Source organism: Dendropsophus ebraccatus, chromosome 4 (genome assembly GCF_027789765.1).
Source record: "Dendropsophus ebraccatus isolate aDenEbr1 chromosome 4, aDenEbr1.pat, whole genome shotgun sequence".
Lineage (NCBI taxonomy): Eukaryota > Metazoa > Chordata > Amphibia > Anura > Hylidae > Dendropsophus > Dendropsophus ebraccatus.
The window spans coordinates 56,667,811-56,689,151 of record NC_091457.1 but is presented as its reverse complement, the minus strand read 5'-3'; the positions used below and the strand labels follow the sequence as shown (position 1 = coordinate 56,689,151).

At 42.1% G+C, this 21,341-nt stretch overlaps 1 protein-coding gene across 2 annotated transcripts in view; it reads right to left on the bottom strand.

Annotated features, from left to right (window-relative positions):
- Window positions 1-21,341, bottom strand: part of NFATC3 (nuclear factor of activated T cells 3) — a 69,651-nt gene that overhangs the window by 21,667 nt on the left and 26,643 nt on the right. For both annotated transcript variants that reach the window (XM_069965897.1, XM_069965898.1), the window contains exons 2-6: window positions 16,716-17,832; window positions 13,730-13,892; window positions 6,164-6,363; window positions 4,038-4,210; window positions 565-705 (exon numbers count right to left, since the gene is read on the bottom strand). In XM_069965897.1, the coding sequence (XP_069821998.1) occupies window positions 565-705; window positions 4,038-4,210; window positions 6,164-6,363; window positions 13,730-13,892; window positions 16,716-17,832 (1,794 nt within the window). The remainder of the gene's footprint in view (window positions 1-564; window positions 706-4,037; window positions 4,211-6,163; window positions 6,364-13,729; window positions 13,893-16,715; window positions 17,833-21,341) is intronic.

Sequence of the window (21,341 nt, the reverse complement as noted above, 5' to 3'; positions counted from 1 at the left end):
AAATAATGGTCACAGTGTATACACTCTGTATACACTGCAGCCGTTCTCTGTTGCCGCACAGAAAAGCTGACATTTCTATTTTGTGCGGCCGCTATTCAGTAAACAGGAGCCAAACAAGATAACCTGTGCACACAATGTTAAGTACGGCTCGCGGCTGTATGTATGCCTCTGCCACAGCATCTGAATGCAGTTCAGATTAGGACAAGACCAGGTCTGTTTTCCTCCCTTGTGTAGCTTATTGGAAAACAATGTGGCTTCAACCAAAAGAGTTTCAAATAAGAAGCTTGCACCAAAAAAATTTGACAAAATGTTCCAGTACAATTTTCACTTAGTTTAGACCAGCTGAAGATGAATTTCTCGAACAGCATAACCCACTATGACAAATCTGGTGCATTTGTAGACTGAAGGGACTAAAGGTACATGGATTTTGATGTTGTGTGGGTTTTGCCCACTTACAGCTTACACTGCCTAAGAATTTTCTTTAGGAAATGGGCCAGTGTATCTATGGCATGCTTTGTCAAGACATCTCCAAACATTTCTTAATACATTTTGGAAGACTCCTACCTTGTCCTTTCTCCACAAAAATTACTTTGGACTCGGGCATGATGTTGGAACCTACAATAATCATCTCCATTCCTCCGTTAACCGAGCAACTATTTATATTATATTTGTCCACTTGTGGTAACTCCTGGGCAGATCGCTGGGCTTTCATTAGGAAAAAACAAAACACATAAATACAAATGAAAAACACATTAAAAGGGGAACTCCGGATAAGGAAAACTTGTTTTCTATTAAAAGTATATTAAAAGTTATATAGATGTGTCTATACAATTTATTACCGTATCTGTGCGGTTCTGCCACACTGGTAGCACTGATAGAAATCCAGGAAGTGAAGAAAAATGGCCTCTGTGCCAATTCACATGGCCTCTGTGCCAACATCCCTCTGCTCTCCCACCTTAGAAGACAAATATCCGATACCTCTGTCTCACATTGTGTGTGTTTGCTGAGCACAGGCTGATGATGCAGACAGGGAGCAGGGCGTGATGTCACAGGAGGCTTGGCTGGATCCCCCAATCCCCTGAGTGATTTACCATCTCTGACCAGCCAAAAGCAGGTGTGGCACTGATTTCTCTGGTGCAGAAGTGTGCAGTGAAATTAGGGCTGTGTTCACACATGTTGGAGTGTCATTGCAGTACTGCAGCGTATTCACAAAAATGATGCAGGACAAACGGCAGATAGGGTCAGAGCCTTCTTGTGGGGCTCAACAGATGCTTGATCATAATATGTGCATGGAAATCAAAAGAAAAAAAAAATTCAAAAAGTTCTTCACTTTATTCCAATACCAGCGTTACAGGTATAGAATATAGCGTGCTAATAGAGGTAGAGAATACAGCGAGCTGTGTGGTGTTACAGGTAGAGAATACAGCATGCTGTGTGGTGTTACAGGTAGAGAATACAGTGTGCTGTGTGGTGTTACAGGTAGAGAATACAGTGTGCTGTGTGGTGTTACAGGTAGAGAATACAGTGTGCTGTGTGGTGTTACAGGTAGAGAATACAGCGTGCTGTGTGGTGTTACAGGGAGAGAATACAGCGTGCTGTGTGGTGTTACAGGTAGAGAATACAGCGTGCTGTGTGGTGTTACAGGTAGAGAATACAGTGTGCTCTGTGGTGTAACAGGTAGAGAATACAGCGTGCTGTGTGATGTTACAGGTAGAGAATACAGCGTGCTCTGTGGTGTAACAGGTAGAGAATACAGCGTGCTGTGTGGTGTTACAGGGAGAGAATACAGTGAGCTGTGTGTGGTTACAGGTAGAGAATACAGTGTGCTGTTACAGGTAGAGAATACAGTGTGCTGTGTGGTGTTACAGGTAGAGAATACAGTGTGCTGTGTGGTGTTACAGGTAGAGAATACAGCATGCTGTGTGGTGTTACAGGTAGAGAATACAGTGTGCTGTGTGGTGTTACAGGTAGTAACTGTGTGCCGTGTGGGGTGTGGGTGGGACAACAATGAAATGATAAAGTAACGCAAATAATTCAGTAACACAATGAAACTGCAATGTGTGAACACAGCCTAGATGTTCTGCAATAGATTTCGGCAGGAAATGTGCAGGGTGGGGGACTGTGATGAACAGCTGAGGGAAAGCATTGCATTCTGGAACCTGAAGTACTATGTACAACTGCTCAACCAGGAAATACAAAAAACAGAACAACCCCCCCCCCCCAAAAAAAAAACAAATGAAAAGGTAAGTAATGCTGTATGCTTATGCAGAAGTTTCATTTTTTTAACCTCTACCTGGAGTTCCCCTTTAACATTGACAACATAAATGATCAAATTCCATTAAATAATTAAAAGCAACCAGTTATCACTTTCATGTTTGCTGAACCATGGGCATCATCAAACAAGGGCTGACTTTTTCTTTTTTTGATATTATCCAGCACAATCTAGACACAGGATCGCTGGACACAATAACGTGTCTTGCAGAGTCCCCTACTGTTGGTTTTATTGAGAGGGAAAGAAATAGAAATAATCTGTATGAATATGTGGCTGATCGCGCTCCTGTGTGAGTGCAGCAACTAGATGAATAGATACATGTGCGATCTGTTACTCTGCTAGAAGGCAACACTGTCTAGCTAGATGACACAGTTATATTAATAAACACTATGCAGGGATTTATCAAACATGGTGTAAAGTGAAACAGGCTCAGTTGCCCCTAGCAACCAGATTCCACCTTTCTTTTTCCAAGGAGTCTGTGAGGAATGAGAGGTGGAATCTGATTGGTTGCTAGGGGCAACTGAGCCAGTTTCACTTTACACCATGTTTGATAAATCTCCCCCTATGTGTCTCTAAGTTTGCTAGCACTCTTCCTATGTTATATGATGGTTTATATGCAAGTGGACAGTCTACTTGCATATATACCACCATATAACATCGGGAGAGTGCTAGCAAACTTAAAGAGACACAAAGGGGGACATTTACTATGGAGTCCAATGTGTGCAACTATTCTAATGGGGATTGGTGTGTATTTTGTTCCAATATCTTGTGACAGATTTATTAAAATGTAGCATTGCCATAGTAAATGTATCTAAGTAAAAAGTCACAAAAATTGCGCAATCGTATTCACCTGGTACTGACCAGACGTAGGCATGCACCTGTTTGTGCGACTTTTTAAAAAGTCGCAAATCATAAATTGGGCGCTAATCCCGGATTATCCGAACTTTTGGGTGAAAAATATTCGCCAGTCAAATACTGGTTCATAAATAGAACTTAGACCAAAAATGGGTGAAAAATCCAATTATTTATGTTAAAATAGGTGCAAAGCCATTGATAAATCCCCCATAGTGTTTAGCTAGATGAAACAAACAGTTATATTAATAGACAGTGTTGCCATCTAGCAGAGTAACAGATCACACATGTATCTATTTATCTAGTTGATGCACTCACACAGGAGCGCGGACAGCCACATTTTCATACAGATTATCTCCAATTTACTGATTACAGGTAGCAGTAATCTGACACGCAGCTCCAACAACCTAAGCCAACATCTATATTGGGTTGTGCAAACAATCTAATATAGGCAGGGCATTCTAAGTACAAAAAAAACCTTTTTTGCCTTTAGAAAGAAACACTACAGCATTTCAGAGAAATCATGGTTTAATCAGGGTTCCAAGAGCTGTATCTCTTATCTTTCCATAGACAGAGCTATAGGTGGGCTTGTTTTTTGCCGGACCAATTATACTTGATGATGCCCAACATTTTGCCAAAAATATAATAAACAAAAAATATTTGGCACTGGTGTACAGAATCCAGTATTTAAAGAGGACCTGCCCGCAGCCCATTTGGTAATATGTAAACAAAACATAAGTGCACAGGCACATTTCCCAGCACAGCAAGAACCCAGGGATATGCCACACCCGTTATTTAGTACAATTTTCCTAGAAGACTTTTCAAGAAGTCTCACACTATGCTTTGCTTCCCATTATTGATTCAGAATACAACATCTCATTTACTATGTTGGCTGGACACCTACAATACTTACAACATTCAATAGGTATGGAAGCAGTCTGTATGGAGAAAACGCTACCATTCGCCTGGGGTATGTGCACTCTAAACACCAGACGCACACGTGTATTCTTCCTACCAATGTCGGTCTCCCCTTTACGCAATTCAATATCCGAATTTCGCAGCTTCAGAATCCCAGCACAGTCGATGCTGTAAAACAGACTATACATTAACACTATGAAACGAACACACTGCTTTCACAAAAATCCTAAACGACGAAAAGAAAAATCTAAAAAACTGAATAAATCTTTTTACTAACAGCATAATGTAGTGCAGCACACTATCTGTTGTTGGTGGCAATAAGCAATGTTTAAGGTTGCTCTTACATGCAGCAGTAATAACCTGCAGTTGCCACTTACATTAAACATTGCAGCCAGCATCTAGAGTTGCCTCTTTAAGCAGTGCAATGTCCTGCTGCGGGTAGCAATTCTCAGGAAATCTATAAAACGCTATTGGCAAACAGCTAGCCACAAGAGCTCAATATTCCCCAATAACTGTGGCCAGCATCTGGACTTTGCGCTACTTGGTGTGGCAACTCTATGTGCTGGCTGCAATAACTTCCGCAGGCTATTACCGCCATGTGTATGTGCAGCCTTGTACATATTAATTTGTTTAGAAAAATGCACAGAATGTTTCATCTGTGCAGTCAGTAACTACACTGCAAAACTCTGATGATTCACAGTGGGGAAGAAAAAAAAAGTATTCATTTCTGTGATAACTTGTTTTGCTGTAGGCTTTTGGGTGTAAGGTTGGGTTTACTGTGTCATGTTTTTAGCAAGCCTTGTAGGCCAGGGAAGAAAGTTAAGTTATTTCTGTACCTTTTTTTAGAACATTTAGACTCACTAAAAATGGGATACATCTAGATACATGTCCAAGCATGATGGGAGTTGTAGTTTTGCAACAGCTGGAGAGCCAGTCTATCTGCTGTAGACTAATTACCAGTCTGCAATCCCAATCTGGCGTTACTAAAGCAGGATACTGTTGTGTATTGAGATATGCTATGTAAGTGTCCAATCTGGCTTTGGTACTCAGTGGTGGACTACGCTACCAGTCTCTTACAGTTTTTGTGTAACAGAGTGACGCAGGTATTTAGAATACGGAGATTACACTAGCGCTTCTCAAACATTTTTACTGGAGCCTCACCCAACAGACCGAGGCAATGCCTGGCCCTCACCAGACTGACCAAGAGGGTGCCTGGGCTTCACTCTCTGTGGTGAAAGTCCATGCTAGGGCTACCTTTCACCAGTCTTCCAAGCTCTATATCCTAATAAAGCAAGTACAAAATAAATTAATAATGTTACTAAAATGGAGGTTTCTGCAAACAGCAAAAGGTCTGTGCAGATCAGTTACTTTTGTGAAAACTGGCTCCCCAGCTGGGCCTCACCAACAACTGGGAAGCGCCTCACTGCAGAGGCCCACCTCACAGTTTGAGAAGCACTGGATTACACTATACACAGAGTAGATTATTTAAGATCAAAGTACACAAAACTGATCTATGTAGTAGATGTAATGGAGCAAGAGGTGAGCTAAAACACCTGTTATGGAGGTGTCCCAAGTTAAATAGATATTAAAGTCTATGGATGTGCTGCATTATACAGTATATTGTAATACCATTCTGAAGATATCAAGACATATACTGCCAAGTGGGGCCTAACTTAAAAAGAAGTCCAGAAATAAATGTGTATGTGCATGGGTATGTATATGGGCTATTGATAAAAGAAACATTGTCTGCTAGTATATTAACAATACACAAAATTAGCTCCAGTCATATAAACCTACATGAAATTGAAAAGATAGTATGAAATTATAGTTATACTTTAAATTCACAAACAAGCCATACTTACCCTCCCTTGCTCCCCCAGCATAATCTTCCTGTGTTCCTAGCTTCCCATGGTACCCTGCTCTACCACTTACAGAACTGAATGGGGAGTGGGATGTCATCAGAAGCCAGGACCAGAAGATTTCCACAAGGGGAGCAGCAGGAGGGGCGAGAAGAGCCAAGTATGGTGTTTTTAAGCCATGGGGAGACAGCATGCACATTTTACATTTTCCCCAGAAAACTTTAATTCCAGAACAGTGGATAGCAAAAATGCCAAAACACACCTGGCACACATATTATTTTCTGGCAAGAGTGGGATTTCCAGAACTTTAGTGCTTGCTATGATAATCTCTTGGCTTGCAGTAGCTACAGTTTTCCCAGTTATTCTGTGCACCTGGTAGAACGCATGAGGCCTCAAATAGCGGTCATCAGCTGTGCCAATGAACATTTGCAGGTTTACAGGCTTCTCTGTGTAACCTATGAGCTGGAAGACAAAATAGATAATAACATTTACTGCTTAGTAGCTATACATCATGTCTATGCTGGTCTCTGGTTGCTTCTCTTATGTGCTCTCTACATTGCAGCTACATAGATCAGGAGGCCTCCATACATCTTATATCATTATCTGAACCCACCACCAGCATCTGGTTTATGGACCGCCAGCCAAAGTGGTGTCACAGACGTGCAGAGTGCTCCATTCATTGTGGGCCGATAGCATCCCCCTTCTTGTAATCAATGGTAGTCCAGGCAATCTGACTCTCAGCTACTAATATACTTTATTGCAATAGTATTACAAAGAATAGACACCAATATTTTCATGTCTATAAATTTATAGATTACATAAATAATTATGCAGATATTAGTCTGAACAATGTGTTCTGTGGTAGGATAGTAAAAGAATGGAGAAGATTAAAAGATGAATATGTGTGAATGTTGAAGGGGTGAAACCACAATTCATCATCATCACCACCACGGCCAATAATATTATACTCCAGTATTTAACAGGATTGGAAGATGTAACACCTCTTGTTGCCCTAAATTTGAGAAGCAGAGGTTGGGCTACTTCCATATGATCCGGTCATGTCCTGTGTTAGGCAAGGAATTTTCGATGAGACAGTGGGGAAATGTAAAATGTCTTTGCTCTTTGATCCAGGTGTAACCATAATGGAAGATGATACAGATGTAAGGAAATCGAAGATGATGAAGCAGAATACCAAGATGAATGTATGCTATGCTAAATATGAGATGGTCTGTAACTGGATGTCAAATCTAATAAGTGTCTAAAAACAAAAAAAGGGCATGTAAAAAAATAATTACAATTTGTGAAAAATGCTGTTTGTCCATAATGTTACGGTTCGTGTTTTTTTTTTTCTTTCTATGGAGCAGGAAGGGGATTTGTTTTAAAATAATTTTCTGCAATTGATCTTAATTTTATAATAAAGATTTTTAAAGATTTTAAAGGGGCACAGTCAAGAAACAGAAGTTGTCTACTATGTACATAGTGTGACTAAGTGTCACATTTGCAGGCAATGCCCCCTAGGTGTATGTAAACAAACTAAAGCCAAGAAGGACAATGGGGGCCCCGAAGGGTTAAAAAAAAGCAAGTAAAAAAATAAAAACAGCAGTAGCTATAATTTGTAAATGATAGTTTTCAATATTGGGGGGCTTTTTCCCTCCTTTTGGAATGGCTGGTACCCTTTCAGCTAGATTTCTACATGGCTACATATAAATGCCTGACACCACCTGCAACCACATATCTGGCATTCTAAGTCAAAATAAGAAAAAAATAATTTTGTCCCATAATTATTTTAGGTCCTCGCATATAAATGTAGAAAAGAAAATGACAATAAAGGAGTTGACCTCAGACTTTAGCAGAGCACTATACCAACAATGTCAGCAGACCGTGCATACAGGGAACAGAGCCAGCTCTCGTTTGTGTTTCCCTGCTGTTTCCATAGCAAAGGCCAATGCATGCGTAAGCTAACCAAAGCTGAGTGACTAGAAAGGAAGCAGTGAAGGTCACAATGGGATAAGCTGCGTGTTTGCAAGGTAGCACTAAGACAAACCTATGCATTTAACTAATATCTTTTTATTTACCCTCCGATACACTGACACACATTCACAGCTCTCATAGGATGATTTTTGTTGATGATTTAAGCATGTAATGATGCTATAAGTAACTTAGGACAAATATAAATGGATAAAAACTACATATGTACTGAAATAGTCCCAACAGTGATGCAAACGAACCAAAAAAAGTAACCAAGTGAATTAGATATTTAACGTGCACCTTGGGGCTGCCTGCAAAATGAATTAAAAAGTGGATTTGAAAGCAACGGCTTGTATAAAAAAAAAAAAGTCTATAAAAATATAGTCCTGCACAGCACACTAAAGGACGCCCTGAACACTGTTCATCAATGGCTGAAGCACAACTATATTTAGTAAGTGCTATAAATGGTCTTAAACAATAGCCAGCATTAGTTCTCATATGCTGCTAAGTGGCAAAAAGAGGTAAACACTGCTAACACAAGCCTGAAAAACTAGATTTAAAACATACTTGGAATATGACCAACATTGCTGATAAGTTTGAAAAGTGTTCATTCAACTTTTAAAGTTCAAAAGTTTGGATTCGGATGTCACGATACCAGAAATTTAAGTTTGAAACTGATAAAAAAAAATTAGTATAACGATTCTCAATACCAAACAGATACTCTACTATGCAGCTCATGGCGCATACCAACTGCAGTAATAGACAGGGAATATGTTAATGAGGTAAAATTAGAAAACTCCAACCCCTCCAGTATAACTAGCCCCCTTAGGCATGCCCCCCTCAGAGTAAATTTTAAAGTACATAATAGGGAGGGTAACATGTGCTGCCAATAGGACTCATGGAAAACACATTAACATTCTAAATGTTAACTTCCCTTACATCCAACTGGCAGCACAACAGATAGAGATTTGGCAAGAAACACCTCCATAGGGAGGGCTCTGTGCTGTCACAGAATTTAGGACAGATCTGGCAAACAAAAGTTGTCTATAAAGCAAAGAATCAATTCTATAATGCTTAAAGTGATTCTGTACCCACAATCCGACACCCCCCCCCCCCCCAACCGCTTGTACCTTTGGATAGCTGCTTTTAATCCAAGATCTGTCCTGGGGTCTGTTTGGCAGGTGATGCAGTTATTGTCCTAAAAAACAACTTTTAAACTGGCAGGGGCTTAGAATGTCTATGCATTAGGCTGGCACAACCTCTCTGTCCCTCCTCCCTGCCCCCCTCATCATTAGGAATATTTCAGGCAGATTGTCTCGTATTCATCAGCTGAGTGAATTCTTAACATGGGCTGGATCATTAAGGCACCTGTGCAATGTTCAGACAGGAGAAAAATATTCCAGTGGCATTCCTAATGATGAAGAGGTTGCGGAGGAGGAACGGAGGGGTGGTGCAAAGTTAGGGCAAAGATATTCTAAGCCCTGGCCGTTGGGCACGGGGCTGCAAGTTTAAAAGTTGTTTTTAGGACAATAACTGCATCATCTGCGAACGGACCCCAGGACAGATCTTGGATTAAAAGCAGCTATCCGTAGGGTAGTGGTTTGGGGGGGGGGGGGGTACAGATTCGCTTTAACAAAAGTGAGTGGAGAAGACAAAGTAGCAGAGTTGCATATTTGGTCTAGAGGAACAAAACACTTCTCTGCCCATGAAGTTGACACAGCTCTGGTCGAGTGTGCCCTGGTAAAGTCTAAGCATCGTTGGCCCGCTGCTGAATAGCATACACCAATCCAGTAACATATCCAACGCGATAGGGATGGCGTAGAAGCCTTTTTCCCCTTGTTTCGCCCATGCGAAACCAGCACTTTCGGACCAGCACATTCTCTTCCTTCCTGAAAGAGTATGTTCTCTGAAGGTACGTTGCTCTGACTACATCCAGATTGGAATAATCTTCTCCTTCTGACGATTCTGGGGCAAATTCAGGAAGAATGATGGAGTGATTTATATTTGCAAATGAGGAATACTTTGGATAAAAGTCTGGTAGGCATCTCAAAATTACTGTATGATCTAGAAAGGTAGTATACGGCTCCTTAGCTGCTAGCGCTTGCAGCTCTACTACTCTTTTAGCAGTTGTTACGGTCAAGAGAAAAGCTACCTTGGGTGTGAGATATTTAGTCTCCACTGAATCCAGTGGCTCAAACGGTGGTTTGTACAACTGTTTTAAGACTAAACTAAGGTCCCAGGCTGGGATAGGCTTAGACATAGTGGGTCGCAAACGTGAAATAGCTCTAGTGAAGTCCTTCACTTCTTTTAAATTGTAGTAGTCTCCTGTTGAGGAAGGATGACAAGGCGGCTATCTGAACCCTGATGAAACTTGGTTTCAGCCCCATGTTAAACCAGTCTTGCAAAAATTCTAGAATTTGTGCCACCGTTTGTTTTTCTGGGTCCACTTGTCTTGGACCAGCCCAGTTCTTAAATATCCTACTAATTCTTTTTTATGCCCTATTGGTCACCTCACTCCTAGAGTGGGATAGCGTGTTCAATACTCTCTGAGATAGCCCTCGGGCTCTTAATAAGGGCTGATCAGCCTCCATGCTGTGAGACTGAACACTTTGAGGCTTTTGCAAAACTAGCTGCCCTGAGATAATAAGTCCTTCCTCAGTTGCAATTTCCAGAACCCTCCTCTGCTCATGTTCAGTAGCTGTGGAAACCAGCAAAAGAGAATAATTGCTATCACATTGGTCTGATCCTGACGGATCTTGGCTAATACCCTCGGTATTAGGGGGATCGGTGGGAACAGATAGGCCAGCTGAAAATTCCAGTGGATTGATAATGCATCCACTGCCAGTGGCCTGTTCTCCCTGTAAAGGGAACAAAACTTTCTGAGTTTGGAGTTCTGCCTGGTTGCCATAAGGTCCACTTGGGGAAGACTCTACCGAGCAACCAACAGTCTGAACACCATTTTGTTCAGTGACCACTCTCCAGGTACAGTGAGTCCCCGACTCAGCTGGTCTGCTATCACATAGCGTGAGCCTTTGATATGGGCTGCGGATAACCTTGTTATCCTTCTTTCTGCCCATACAAAGATCCTCTCCACTTCCTTCAGAAGAGTCTGGAATCTTGTGCCTCCTGTTATCATCATCATCGGGGAATACACCCCTTTTGCTCTTTCTGATTGAGGAACCTCCTCCAGAGCTGCTATAGCGATTAACTATAGGACTTGCTGCTCCAGAATACTTCTTCTGTCGCCCTCCAGTCCTTTTGAAACTAAAAATCTTTCTAAGGGGAAAGGGTTTAACAGAAGGGAGTATCCAAACCAGATAGTGTTTATGACCCAAGAATCTTGAATCGCAGATGCCCATGCCTTCCAAAAAAACTGTTAATCGCCCGCCGACCAGTAAATCTTCATGGTCAAAAGTCGGGCTTCTTTGCTCCCTCTTTTGACACCTGTCTTGAGGTTCCTCTCCTGTGGGAGAAAGTACCCCTACCTCTGTGGGAGTACCTAGACTGTCTTCCCCTCTGTGGAGAGCTCCCCTTTTTAAACTTTCAGCTCCAGAAGGGACTTTCCCTTTTTATCCGACAGCTCCTCCATCAATGCATCATGCTCTGCACCAAACAACCTCCCTGGGTAATATTCAAGGTTGCAGGGATGATATTTGAACAGATTATCTCCTGTCCAAGGCTTTAGCCACAAAGACCTTCTACCAGCAGTAGATAGGGCCATTGTTCTGGATGCTAGAATAATCTGTTGTAAGGAGTAATCACAGAGAAAGTAAATGGCAAGATTGATCTTTTTGAATTGGAAGAGTATGTCATCTCTCTTAACACCTTTCTCTAAATCTTCCTGTGTCTCTGCTGAACAAAGTCCTTCACCCAGACTATGACATTTTGTATAGAAGGCTCTTCTCTATTAGGCAAGCTATTGCAGCACTCCTGGCACATAGCTGAGTCACAACCCTCAGGAAGGGATTTGTCTGGGGATAAAAGATGTATCACATTCAGGCTAGCAACAGCATAAAATGAACTAAAATGCGAGGGTATAGTCCCTCACTTACCACACCGGATACAGGATAAGTTCCTGTGTTTAGAGGTGCTTTTGTGTCCGAGAGAACCTCTGCTAGATTCCCTAGAAGACAAACATTGCATTAAAAGAGTAGATCTCACCCAGAGCATGCTTTGCTAGGTTCACCTTGAACTTATCTGCAAAGAAATCCAACACAGTGTAAGGGAGCTGTAGCACAGATACCTTCCTCTGTAAACGCAAACAGCACCTCCCCAGTGTTTGCCATGTTTAAACAGGTGCCCTTTGGCGCCAAAGACAGGCTCCACGGAACAGAATCACTGAATCGGAACGGAACTGAATCAAAATAGCGGGAGATGCCATAAATGAACGCTCCCATAAGTTGTTTCCTAGCCCTGAGCACAGCAGACTAGCTGTGCACCCTGTTCCATGGTCCTACAGGACATGCGTAAGGGGGCTAGTTATACTGGAGGGGGTGGCGTTTTCTTATTTTACCTCATTAAAATATTCCCTTGTCCATGGGTTCACAGGGGTAGAGACACCCCATCTGTTGTGCTGCCAATTGTACATAAGGGAATGAAGTTTTATCATGCCACATGAGGACAACAGAGGGGCGGCAACTAGTCATCTAAGCGGGGAGCAGTCTGTGACTAGTCACGGCTTTGTTTGTTAGCATGCTCTGCGGGGATGATTGGCTGGCAGAGAGGCCCCTAATGGGCAGGGGATATGGCTGCCTTCTCCCTGGTGTATGGCTGGTGTATGCCAGGGGCACAGCGTTCATAAGTGTCCCCCAAAATGTTTATTGGCTTGCTCACCAAGTGCTCTGATTCAATAAGTATATCCATCATATAGTAGGAAAAACACATTGATGGCTAGAAAGTAGCCAACTTACAGTAAGTTTGGAAGAACCCAAACATTCTCTACACTTGCCATGACCTACCTCCCACTTCTGCTGGAAAGAGCAACTGTTTACTCCCACATATGAAGAAAATACATCTTTGATCAGTCATACATCCACTATAGTGCATTTGCCCACAGTAAAAAAAAAAAAAGGTGCTTACAGGCTTGGTCAATCCTAAGCAACCTCTGCATTAGAAAAGGCTACTTGTGAGCAATAGCTTTTAGAGATGACCTAATCTCAAGCATGCTCTGGGTTGTCTGAACCAGAGTGTGTGCCATTTTATTACTGGGGGCTGCAGTTGGATGCAGCGCGAGGGTCCTGAAAAACATGGATAAATATCCCCACTTAAGTCATGACAGTATTTTTTTTCATTGTTTGTTTGCATCAAAATAGCCTTTATAAAATTTTTACAATTCTGCTAAAGTAAAGACTGAGCAACTTTTTTAGATATCAGACTGTCCAGCTGCCTCTGTGAGAAATCCAACATAACACTGTTCCTGGTTGTGTTGTCTCTTTCTGCTGAACAAGGAACTTCAAGGGAAATTCACACACAGCCCAGGATCAGTGTCAGTACGAAGGAGAGGAGCTCTCTTATGAATTGTCCAAGGGGAAAGCAGCATAGGAACAAAGCTGCACTGATACATAAGAGGTAGTGAAAGCTGCTGTGTCCTGGACTCATACCTCATGCATTTGCAAAGTACTTATGAAGGGAACACATGAGAAAAGTCTGAAACCAAGTGAAGGTGCAAATTATACATCAGGTGGTCTGAAAATGAATGAAGGAATGGACATTGCAGATTAAAATTAAACACAAATCAAAAAGACATTTAACAAAGGATTTTGAGTTAAACAATAGGTGAATTTTTTTATGACACATTCCCTTTCCCTTTTCATTTCTTTCAGTAGGTCTCTTGTATTAAAGCATTTTAAAAGTGTTGTACCTTAACAACTGGGTGACCACCAGTAGCAGCTTTCACAGCTCCTCGACTACCTTCGGTTTCATAATGTGCTCGATGGTGAGTCTTTGGCTGTACCTCCACCTTCAGCTCACACTGCCCATAATGGCTGGGTAAGGGCAGATCTAATGGAGGCAGAGATGAAGTCCTGAGGAAGAAAGTGGTTTCATTCTAAAAGCACATGTTCACAAATGACTAAAACTTCTACTCCTGAGTATAGGGCATACGTTTAATCAAAGGACATCCCCTTTAAGTTCACCAACTGCACAAATAAGGTTGCATTTAATTGCAGTGCAATATCACACATAATGTATTCCTTAGGCAAGATCATCAATGTTCAAAACAAAATAGTCCCCTTGGTGATCTGTGAACAGGCACAACATTTCATTGCTCCATTACTGTACCACTAAATGTTAGGGACATTAACTCCTAAGCCGACAACAGATGATTATTATTTGACATGTCAAGGTTAAGCATCTATGCTAATCGCTGGCCTTTAGGCCCCGTTCCCACTGAGCAAAACTAGGGGAATTCCGCGGCGGAATTGTCCGCCGCAGAATGCCATTAGCATCCCGCTCATAATGGGAGTCTATGGGAGGCGCGCACTCCTGCTCTGTCCGTGCTGAAGAATGAACATGTTCATTCTTCAGCGCGGACAGGGCAGGAGCGCACACTTCCCATAGACTCCCAATATGAGCTGGAGGCTAACGGCATTCCGCGGCGGACAATTCCGCCGCGGAATTCCACTAGTTTTGCTCAGTGGGAACGGGGCCTTAGCGTAACCATAAACTTAAAGTTAGTATGAAATATCTTCCTCCCCGATTTCTGTTCTGTAAACCTTTGTGTGACGTATTTTAAATATTTAAATTCTCTATCTTTTTACAGTAATTGACCTAAAACTGGCAAATTCCCTTCATTTTCCTACAGAAATATACTTTCTCCAGAAAACAAAATCAAAATTTTATCAACATTAAAAGGGAATCTTTCACTAGGTTTATCCTACCTTAAATGAGAGCAACATAAACTAGTGACACACCAATCTGTTCAGCATTTATATTACTTGTATTGTTCTGTTCAGCCGTTCTCCTAACATACAGGAGAATAGGATTTTTGCCACACCCCTTCACCTGCCCTCCAGCTGCTGATTGACAGTTAACTGCCTATACACAGTATGGATAGATAACTTCACTCCAATCAGCAACTGGTTGGCGGAGTTTTTTGTGCTTCTCATGAATATCGGGGACTACTGAGCACATGCACACAATGGAAAGGAATACTTATTGTCCATGTTATTCAGGAGAATCTCTCTGGATCAGCTGCACAGAACAATGTAAGTGAGGCTAGGTTCACACTGCGTTTTCAGCAACCATTTAACGGATCCATTTTTTTTTGCAAAAAAACGGATTGCAAAAAACGGATGCATTTGTGTGCATCCGTTTTTGATCTGTTTTTCCATTGACTTCAATTATAAAAAAATGGATCAAAACGGATGCGTTTTTTTTTACGCACAATAAAGTACTGTTGACACTACTTTTTTGACCGTTAAAAAAAAAACTGATCCGTTAAACGGATGCCGATAACGCAGTGTGAACCTAGCCTAATACAACATTCTGTTCAGCTTCTCTGTCACTATATACACACGGACACTGGGTTTTAGTTCATAAAAAAAAATATATATAATTTTTATTATGTATACATTGGTACCAATACAATATTATGTCTCATTAAAATAAAATTTAAAAATGACCACAATAAATTAATAAAAAACCATTACATAAAAAACTGGTGTCAGCAGATACAAATCATCATGGAAGGTGTAACTATGAAAATATCGCTTGTTTTAGCACTCCACCTCAATATGCTATACAGGGGTATATATGTATCTAGGAGCAAAAGAATCTCCTAGTATCCCATCTGCTTACATACAATTTACAAGGGGTCTAAAAACAACTATTGCTATCCTCTAGTTCTATTGCACTCACCCATGCTGCCAGAACACCAGAAAGAGCTTCTCTGTCACTAGTTTATGGTATCCTTAAACAGAGCAGCATAATACAGACAGACAGCCATTAAACTTAATCATCTCCCCACAGGATAAATTTGCAACAAATATGCGCAATGTTCTAAAAATTTGTCTGGCAGATTTTTCTGATCACTTACATGTGCTGTGGCATTTTCAGCCACAAATCCAATGTGGATTGGCTTTAAAATTATGCTTTAAAAGTGTTACAGTCATTAAAAAAAAACAATAATCGTCCATGTGTTTACATATTTGATATGACCCCCACCACTCATCTGAGCACTTACAGAAAGGTCTTTCAACTCATCATGAAGTCCTTCAACTAATTTTTATTAAATGTTCTGTTTTAATGTAAAATAGACAGTTTACTGCACTGGGGGTAGCACTGACTCAACGCCCTGTCTGTCCCTCCACATGAATATTCATCCATCATTCTGCAATGATGACCGGCAGGGTGGATTGGTGCACCAATAGCTGCAGTCCTGCCCCAGTGCACCAAACCACCTAATTTACTGATTAATCCATGTAATAAGAGATGAGCTGTCGACGACTGATTAAAGCAAAGGGATACATAATTATTGAGCCATATATATATGCCGATCTAAAGGGTCGGGTAATGTAACTTTCAATTCACTGCAGGATCATAAAGGCAGGGGTACAGTGAGAGAGGGACAGATACAAATAGAGATGCTGCAAACTTTTTACTATCTCGCCACTGTGCTGGATTCACATACTGGGTTGTACACAACTAATATCACATGATCTCTAAGGAATACATTATGCATGATATGGTGATGCATTTTCCTAGACACATGTGATTATCACAATTACATAACAGTGAAGTGATGCCATTATGGAGAATCTGTCACAGACATTATACATTCCACTATAAAAACTCCATTCCTTGCAATCTTTCTACAGCATACTGCGATTATAAATATTGGTACTCACCGAAATATAGGAGCGTGTCCAGACTTTGGTTTATTCCTTGTAAAAAGAGGCGGAACAGACAAAAACTGATCATTGGAGGAGTCCTTCTTGAGTAGATGGGGGGAACTTGAATTATCCTCTGAGGATGTCTCACGAGTTGGAGACAAGTTACCTTGATCTTCAGCACAAAGATCAACTTTTCCTAGTAATGTGGCACTTTGGTCTTCAGAGGTCTTTCTTGTTTTTAGGGGTACAGCAGTCTCTTGGAAGCACTGGGATGGAGAAGCACTAGGAACAGAAGTATATGACAAGCTGATCCAAGTATCTTCTGTGATACTTCCCCTGGGTGAATGACTGGGGGATGGTGTAGGGGAGTGATGAGGGGAGGGAGGACTTTGGTAGCAGATATCTGCACTGGAGTGTCGCCTCTTGCCACAAGGGGAAGTAGGCCTGGATGAAGGCCTTGATGTAGGTCGTGGGCTTAACCAATTCTCATCTGTAATGCTAGTTCTGGGAGAGTGGCATGGGGACTGTCTGGGTGACAGAGAAGCACCATAGCCCATTTGCTGCCATGTCTCATCTCCGGGAAACCCTCTGGGAGAACAGCTAGGTGAAGGTAATGGTGAACCCAAAGTAAATCGTGCTGCAGCCTCATTAAGCTCAGAATCAACATCATCATATATGTGTGAAATAGATTCACAAGAGGATGCATCTGAAAACCAGCTCCTGGAGGAAATGCTGCTTCCTGGGCTTGGACTTAATGACGGCTCTCTATAAGACGGCTCAAGATGGAGGTAGAGGTGGTCACGGGAAGGTCTTTCATTGTAGTCATTTTCGGAGCAATTGTTGTGGAATTCCTCAGCAGTTTCAGTATCTTGCTGGCAGTTCGGGGATATTGATGTGATCTGAATGCTGGGACATTCAAATGGCTTTGGGCCTCCAGTCTGGCTGTACATAGATTCCTGCATTTCATTTGTGCCATAAGTCTTATAATCCTGAAAGCGGGAAGAGGGAGAACGTGTGGAGCAGTGATGTGAAGGTCCATGCTGAGACAACAGGGAAATGGGCTGGTTCACTGCTGTTAAAGCTTGGTCTACATTGAAGATATAAAAGGATGCACTGTCATCAGGGTGAAGATCTGTGAATGAGGAAAAAGGAAAATGTTGACACAACAGTCACTTGACTAAAACTACATGTAGGTAGTAACACTGCACACTGGAATGTGTTTTAATGGCTATCAATGTGCCTAAAATTACACAAACAGGTAGCATGTAAGAGAAATTTGTGAAATATAGTAAATTAATTGGAAAGAACATTATCCGCCAGGCTAACTGTTATCAGCCCAGACTGCATAATTATGTCTGGGTTCACATTCCCTTTGTGCTGTAAGTATGTGTTCAGTGAGTCCATTTTGACGTACCAGATAGTTCTTGGAGTAAATGTTAGCACACCGCCCTTTTACTACTGTCGGATCAAAATGTGACTTTTAAAGGGGTAGTGTGGTCTAAACGATTTCTGTTATGCTCAGTCAATCGCGGCTGAGCAGCTGATGACACACTGGAGGGGGGCCGGCATGAGGGAGGGGTGGAGCGGTCCGGGGAAGGGGGCCATTCACTTAAAAAACACACATTACAATGTTGTATAAAACTTAGTGATGTGTGTTATTTTGTGAAAAAATCTTTTACACCGCACTACCCCTTTAATAGGCAAGCCATTTTAAAGGGGTTGTCCGGCGCTAAAAAATTATTCACAGAATAACACACATTACAAAGTTATACAACTTTGTAATGTATGTTATGTCTGTGAATGGCCCCCTTCCCCGTGTCCCACCACCCCCACCCGTGTACCCGGAAGTGTGGTGCGCTATACATTACCTGTCACGTGCCGACCACGGTCTCCGATCCTCAGCAGTGACGTCTTCTTCGGGAGGCCGGCGGATCTTCCCGAGTGCCGGTCGCCCTCTGCAGCGTCATCCGAAACTCAGCCGCGATTGGCTGAGCATAACTGTGCTCAGCCAATCGCGGCTGATGACGCGGCCACGTCATCAGCTGCTCAGCTGCGATTGGCTGAGCACAGTTATGCTCAGCCAATCGCGGCTGAGCTTCGGATGACGCTGCAGAGGGCGGCCGGCACTCGGGAAGATCCGCCGGCCGCCCGAAGAAGACGTCACTGCTGAGGATCAGAGACCGTGGTCGGCACGTGACAGGTGAGTATAGCGCACCACACTTCCGGGTACCCGGGTGGGGGTGGTGGGACACGGGGAAGGGGGCCATTCACAGACATAACATACATTACAAAGTTGTATAACTTTGTAATGTTTGTTATTCTGTGAATATTTTTTTAGTGCCGGACAACCCCTTTAAGAGGAAGACAGAGTTACTGCAACATAAACAGAACTTTTCTCTTACTGTCCATTTGCCTACCCTCATACATGATTATGTGCTGAAAGTTCTTTGCTTTAGGTGCTTTCCATGATTTCTCTTATATTGTGAGATAGAAAATGCTAGGGGATTGTTTCCCTTTGTTACTTTGTTATATTAATTAGCTGTTTTCATGAGGAATTATTTCTTACTACCTCCATAAAGACTGTTCATATGCGGGATCTAAAGGTTTAGGGTTCAAGGATGGTGGGTGGGTAATTTTCTCGTAGGGTGGGGGTTTTGTTAAAAATGCACTTTGTGTTATGGAAAAAAAAAAATGATTTAAAGAAAAAATGTTAGCACACCATTCTGCCAGTATCCTGGCAAATACTGTCAGTGTACAACCCAAATGCGATTTGTTCTTCAAATGAGCAAAAGAGGTAACTGTGGCAAATCTAAAATGCTTCTGGGTAGTTGTCAGGTCAACACACAGAAAACATTCGTGGTCTAACCAAATAGGACTAACAATCAGGGCTGTGGAGTCAGTAAGCCGCAGCTCCGACTCAAACTTCTGAATTTTATCAGGACCGACTCCGACTCCTGCTCCTTCACAAATGGCCAGTCATATACCAGGGGAGTTATTTATCACACTGGCTCAGCAGCTTCTCCCTAATGTCCTACATGATCCTGGGGCGGAATAAAGGAATACTGTATATAAAGCAGCTTCTCCTGTGTGTGCAGTGGATGCAGCAAGTCTCCAGCCTCCATATCCTGAACTACTCACAACTAGACTAGATGGAGCAGGGAGTCTTTACCTGCTGACATTCTTCTATGTTTCTAACTAAATATTCACCATACAAACAGAAACACTGCTAACAATGCCAGATACCTGTAATATAGAAGTCAGCCATAGTGATATAGATGGGTCACATATAGTGATATAGAGGGGGGTCACTGTGGGGGCACGCAATAGCACACACATACACACACACACACACAAAGCCTGCTGCAGCCATAGCATACACACACTGACACAGCCTGCTGCAGCTATAGCACACACACAGCCTGCTGCAGCCATAGTGTGCACACACACACAGCTTGCTGAAGCAATAGCACACATACACACAGCCAGCTGCAGCCATAGCGCACACACACAGCTTGCTGAAGCAATAGCACACATACACACAGCCTGCTGCAGCCATAGCGCGTGCACACACGCACACAATCTTCTCCCAGAGAGAAAACAACACACTGAGGACAGAGGTTACAGCTACACTACTTATGTCTTCTCCTCCTCCTCTATTATATTACACAGGATATCTTCATATTACACTGCTGCTCATATACAGTCATCCAGCATCCAGGAAGAAAACAGTACAGATCTCCCCCCACACAATGGACTCTTCCAGTTTAGAAACAAACTGCCAAATAGTGACCGACAACTTTTCCATGACCACCCTTATGTAATAGGGCCAGTGTCCTATTACTGATATATTCCCCAACCACCCTTTTTTAATAGGCCCAGTGTCCTATTACTGATATATTCCCTGACCACCCTTATGTAATAGGGCCAGTGTCCTATTAGAATGTTGCTCATAATATATATTCAGGAGCAAAACTTGTAAAATGCATATCAAGATTCAATACTACATTTTTTAAAGATTTTTTTAAAGCTGGAGTTGGAGTCGGTACATATTTTTCCGACCCAAACTCCGACTCCAGCCAAAACTAGCACAGACTCCAACTCCAGCCAAATATAGCTCCGACTCCACAGCCCTGCTAACAATGTTCTGTGCTGCTTGCGATCCAGCATACAGCTCTCCTGTCCCGATCTCCCCAGTCACCTCCTTGTGATCTAGAAACTGAAAAGATGATATTTGCATTTCTGTTTCCCTTTGCTATCAGCCACACATCTACCATTTACACAGAAAGATGTGCAACCGATAACAAATTTTGAAGCCTGCCCAAAAGATGCGTTCAACCAAAGATCAGGCATTTTCTTGCTTCTCCGTGGATTACTGTCACTTTTACAGGGGCCAATTATTGTCTGAAAGAGCGTTTCTAGCAACACTCCAGGTTGATAATCAGGTAATAATCATGTAAAAGGTCCTTAAACTTCTGACAACTGTTAAAGTGACTCTGTACCCACAATCTGTCCCCCCCAAACCACTTGTACCTTCGGATAGCTGCTTTTAATCCAAGATCTGTCCTGGGGTCCATTCGGCAGGTGATGCAGTTATTGTTTAAAAAACAACTTTTAAACTTGCAGCCCTGTGTCTAACAGCCG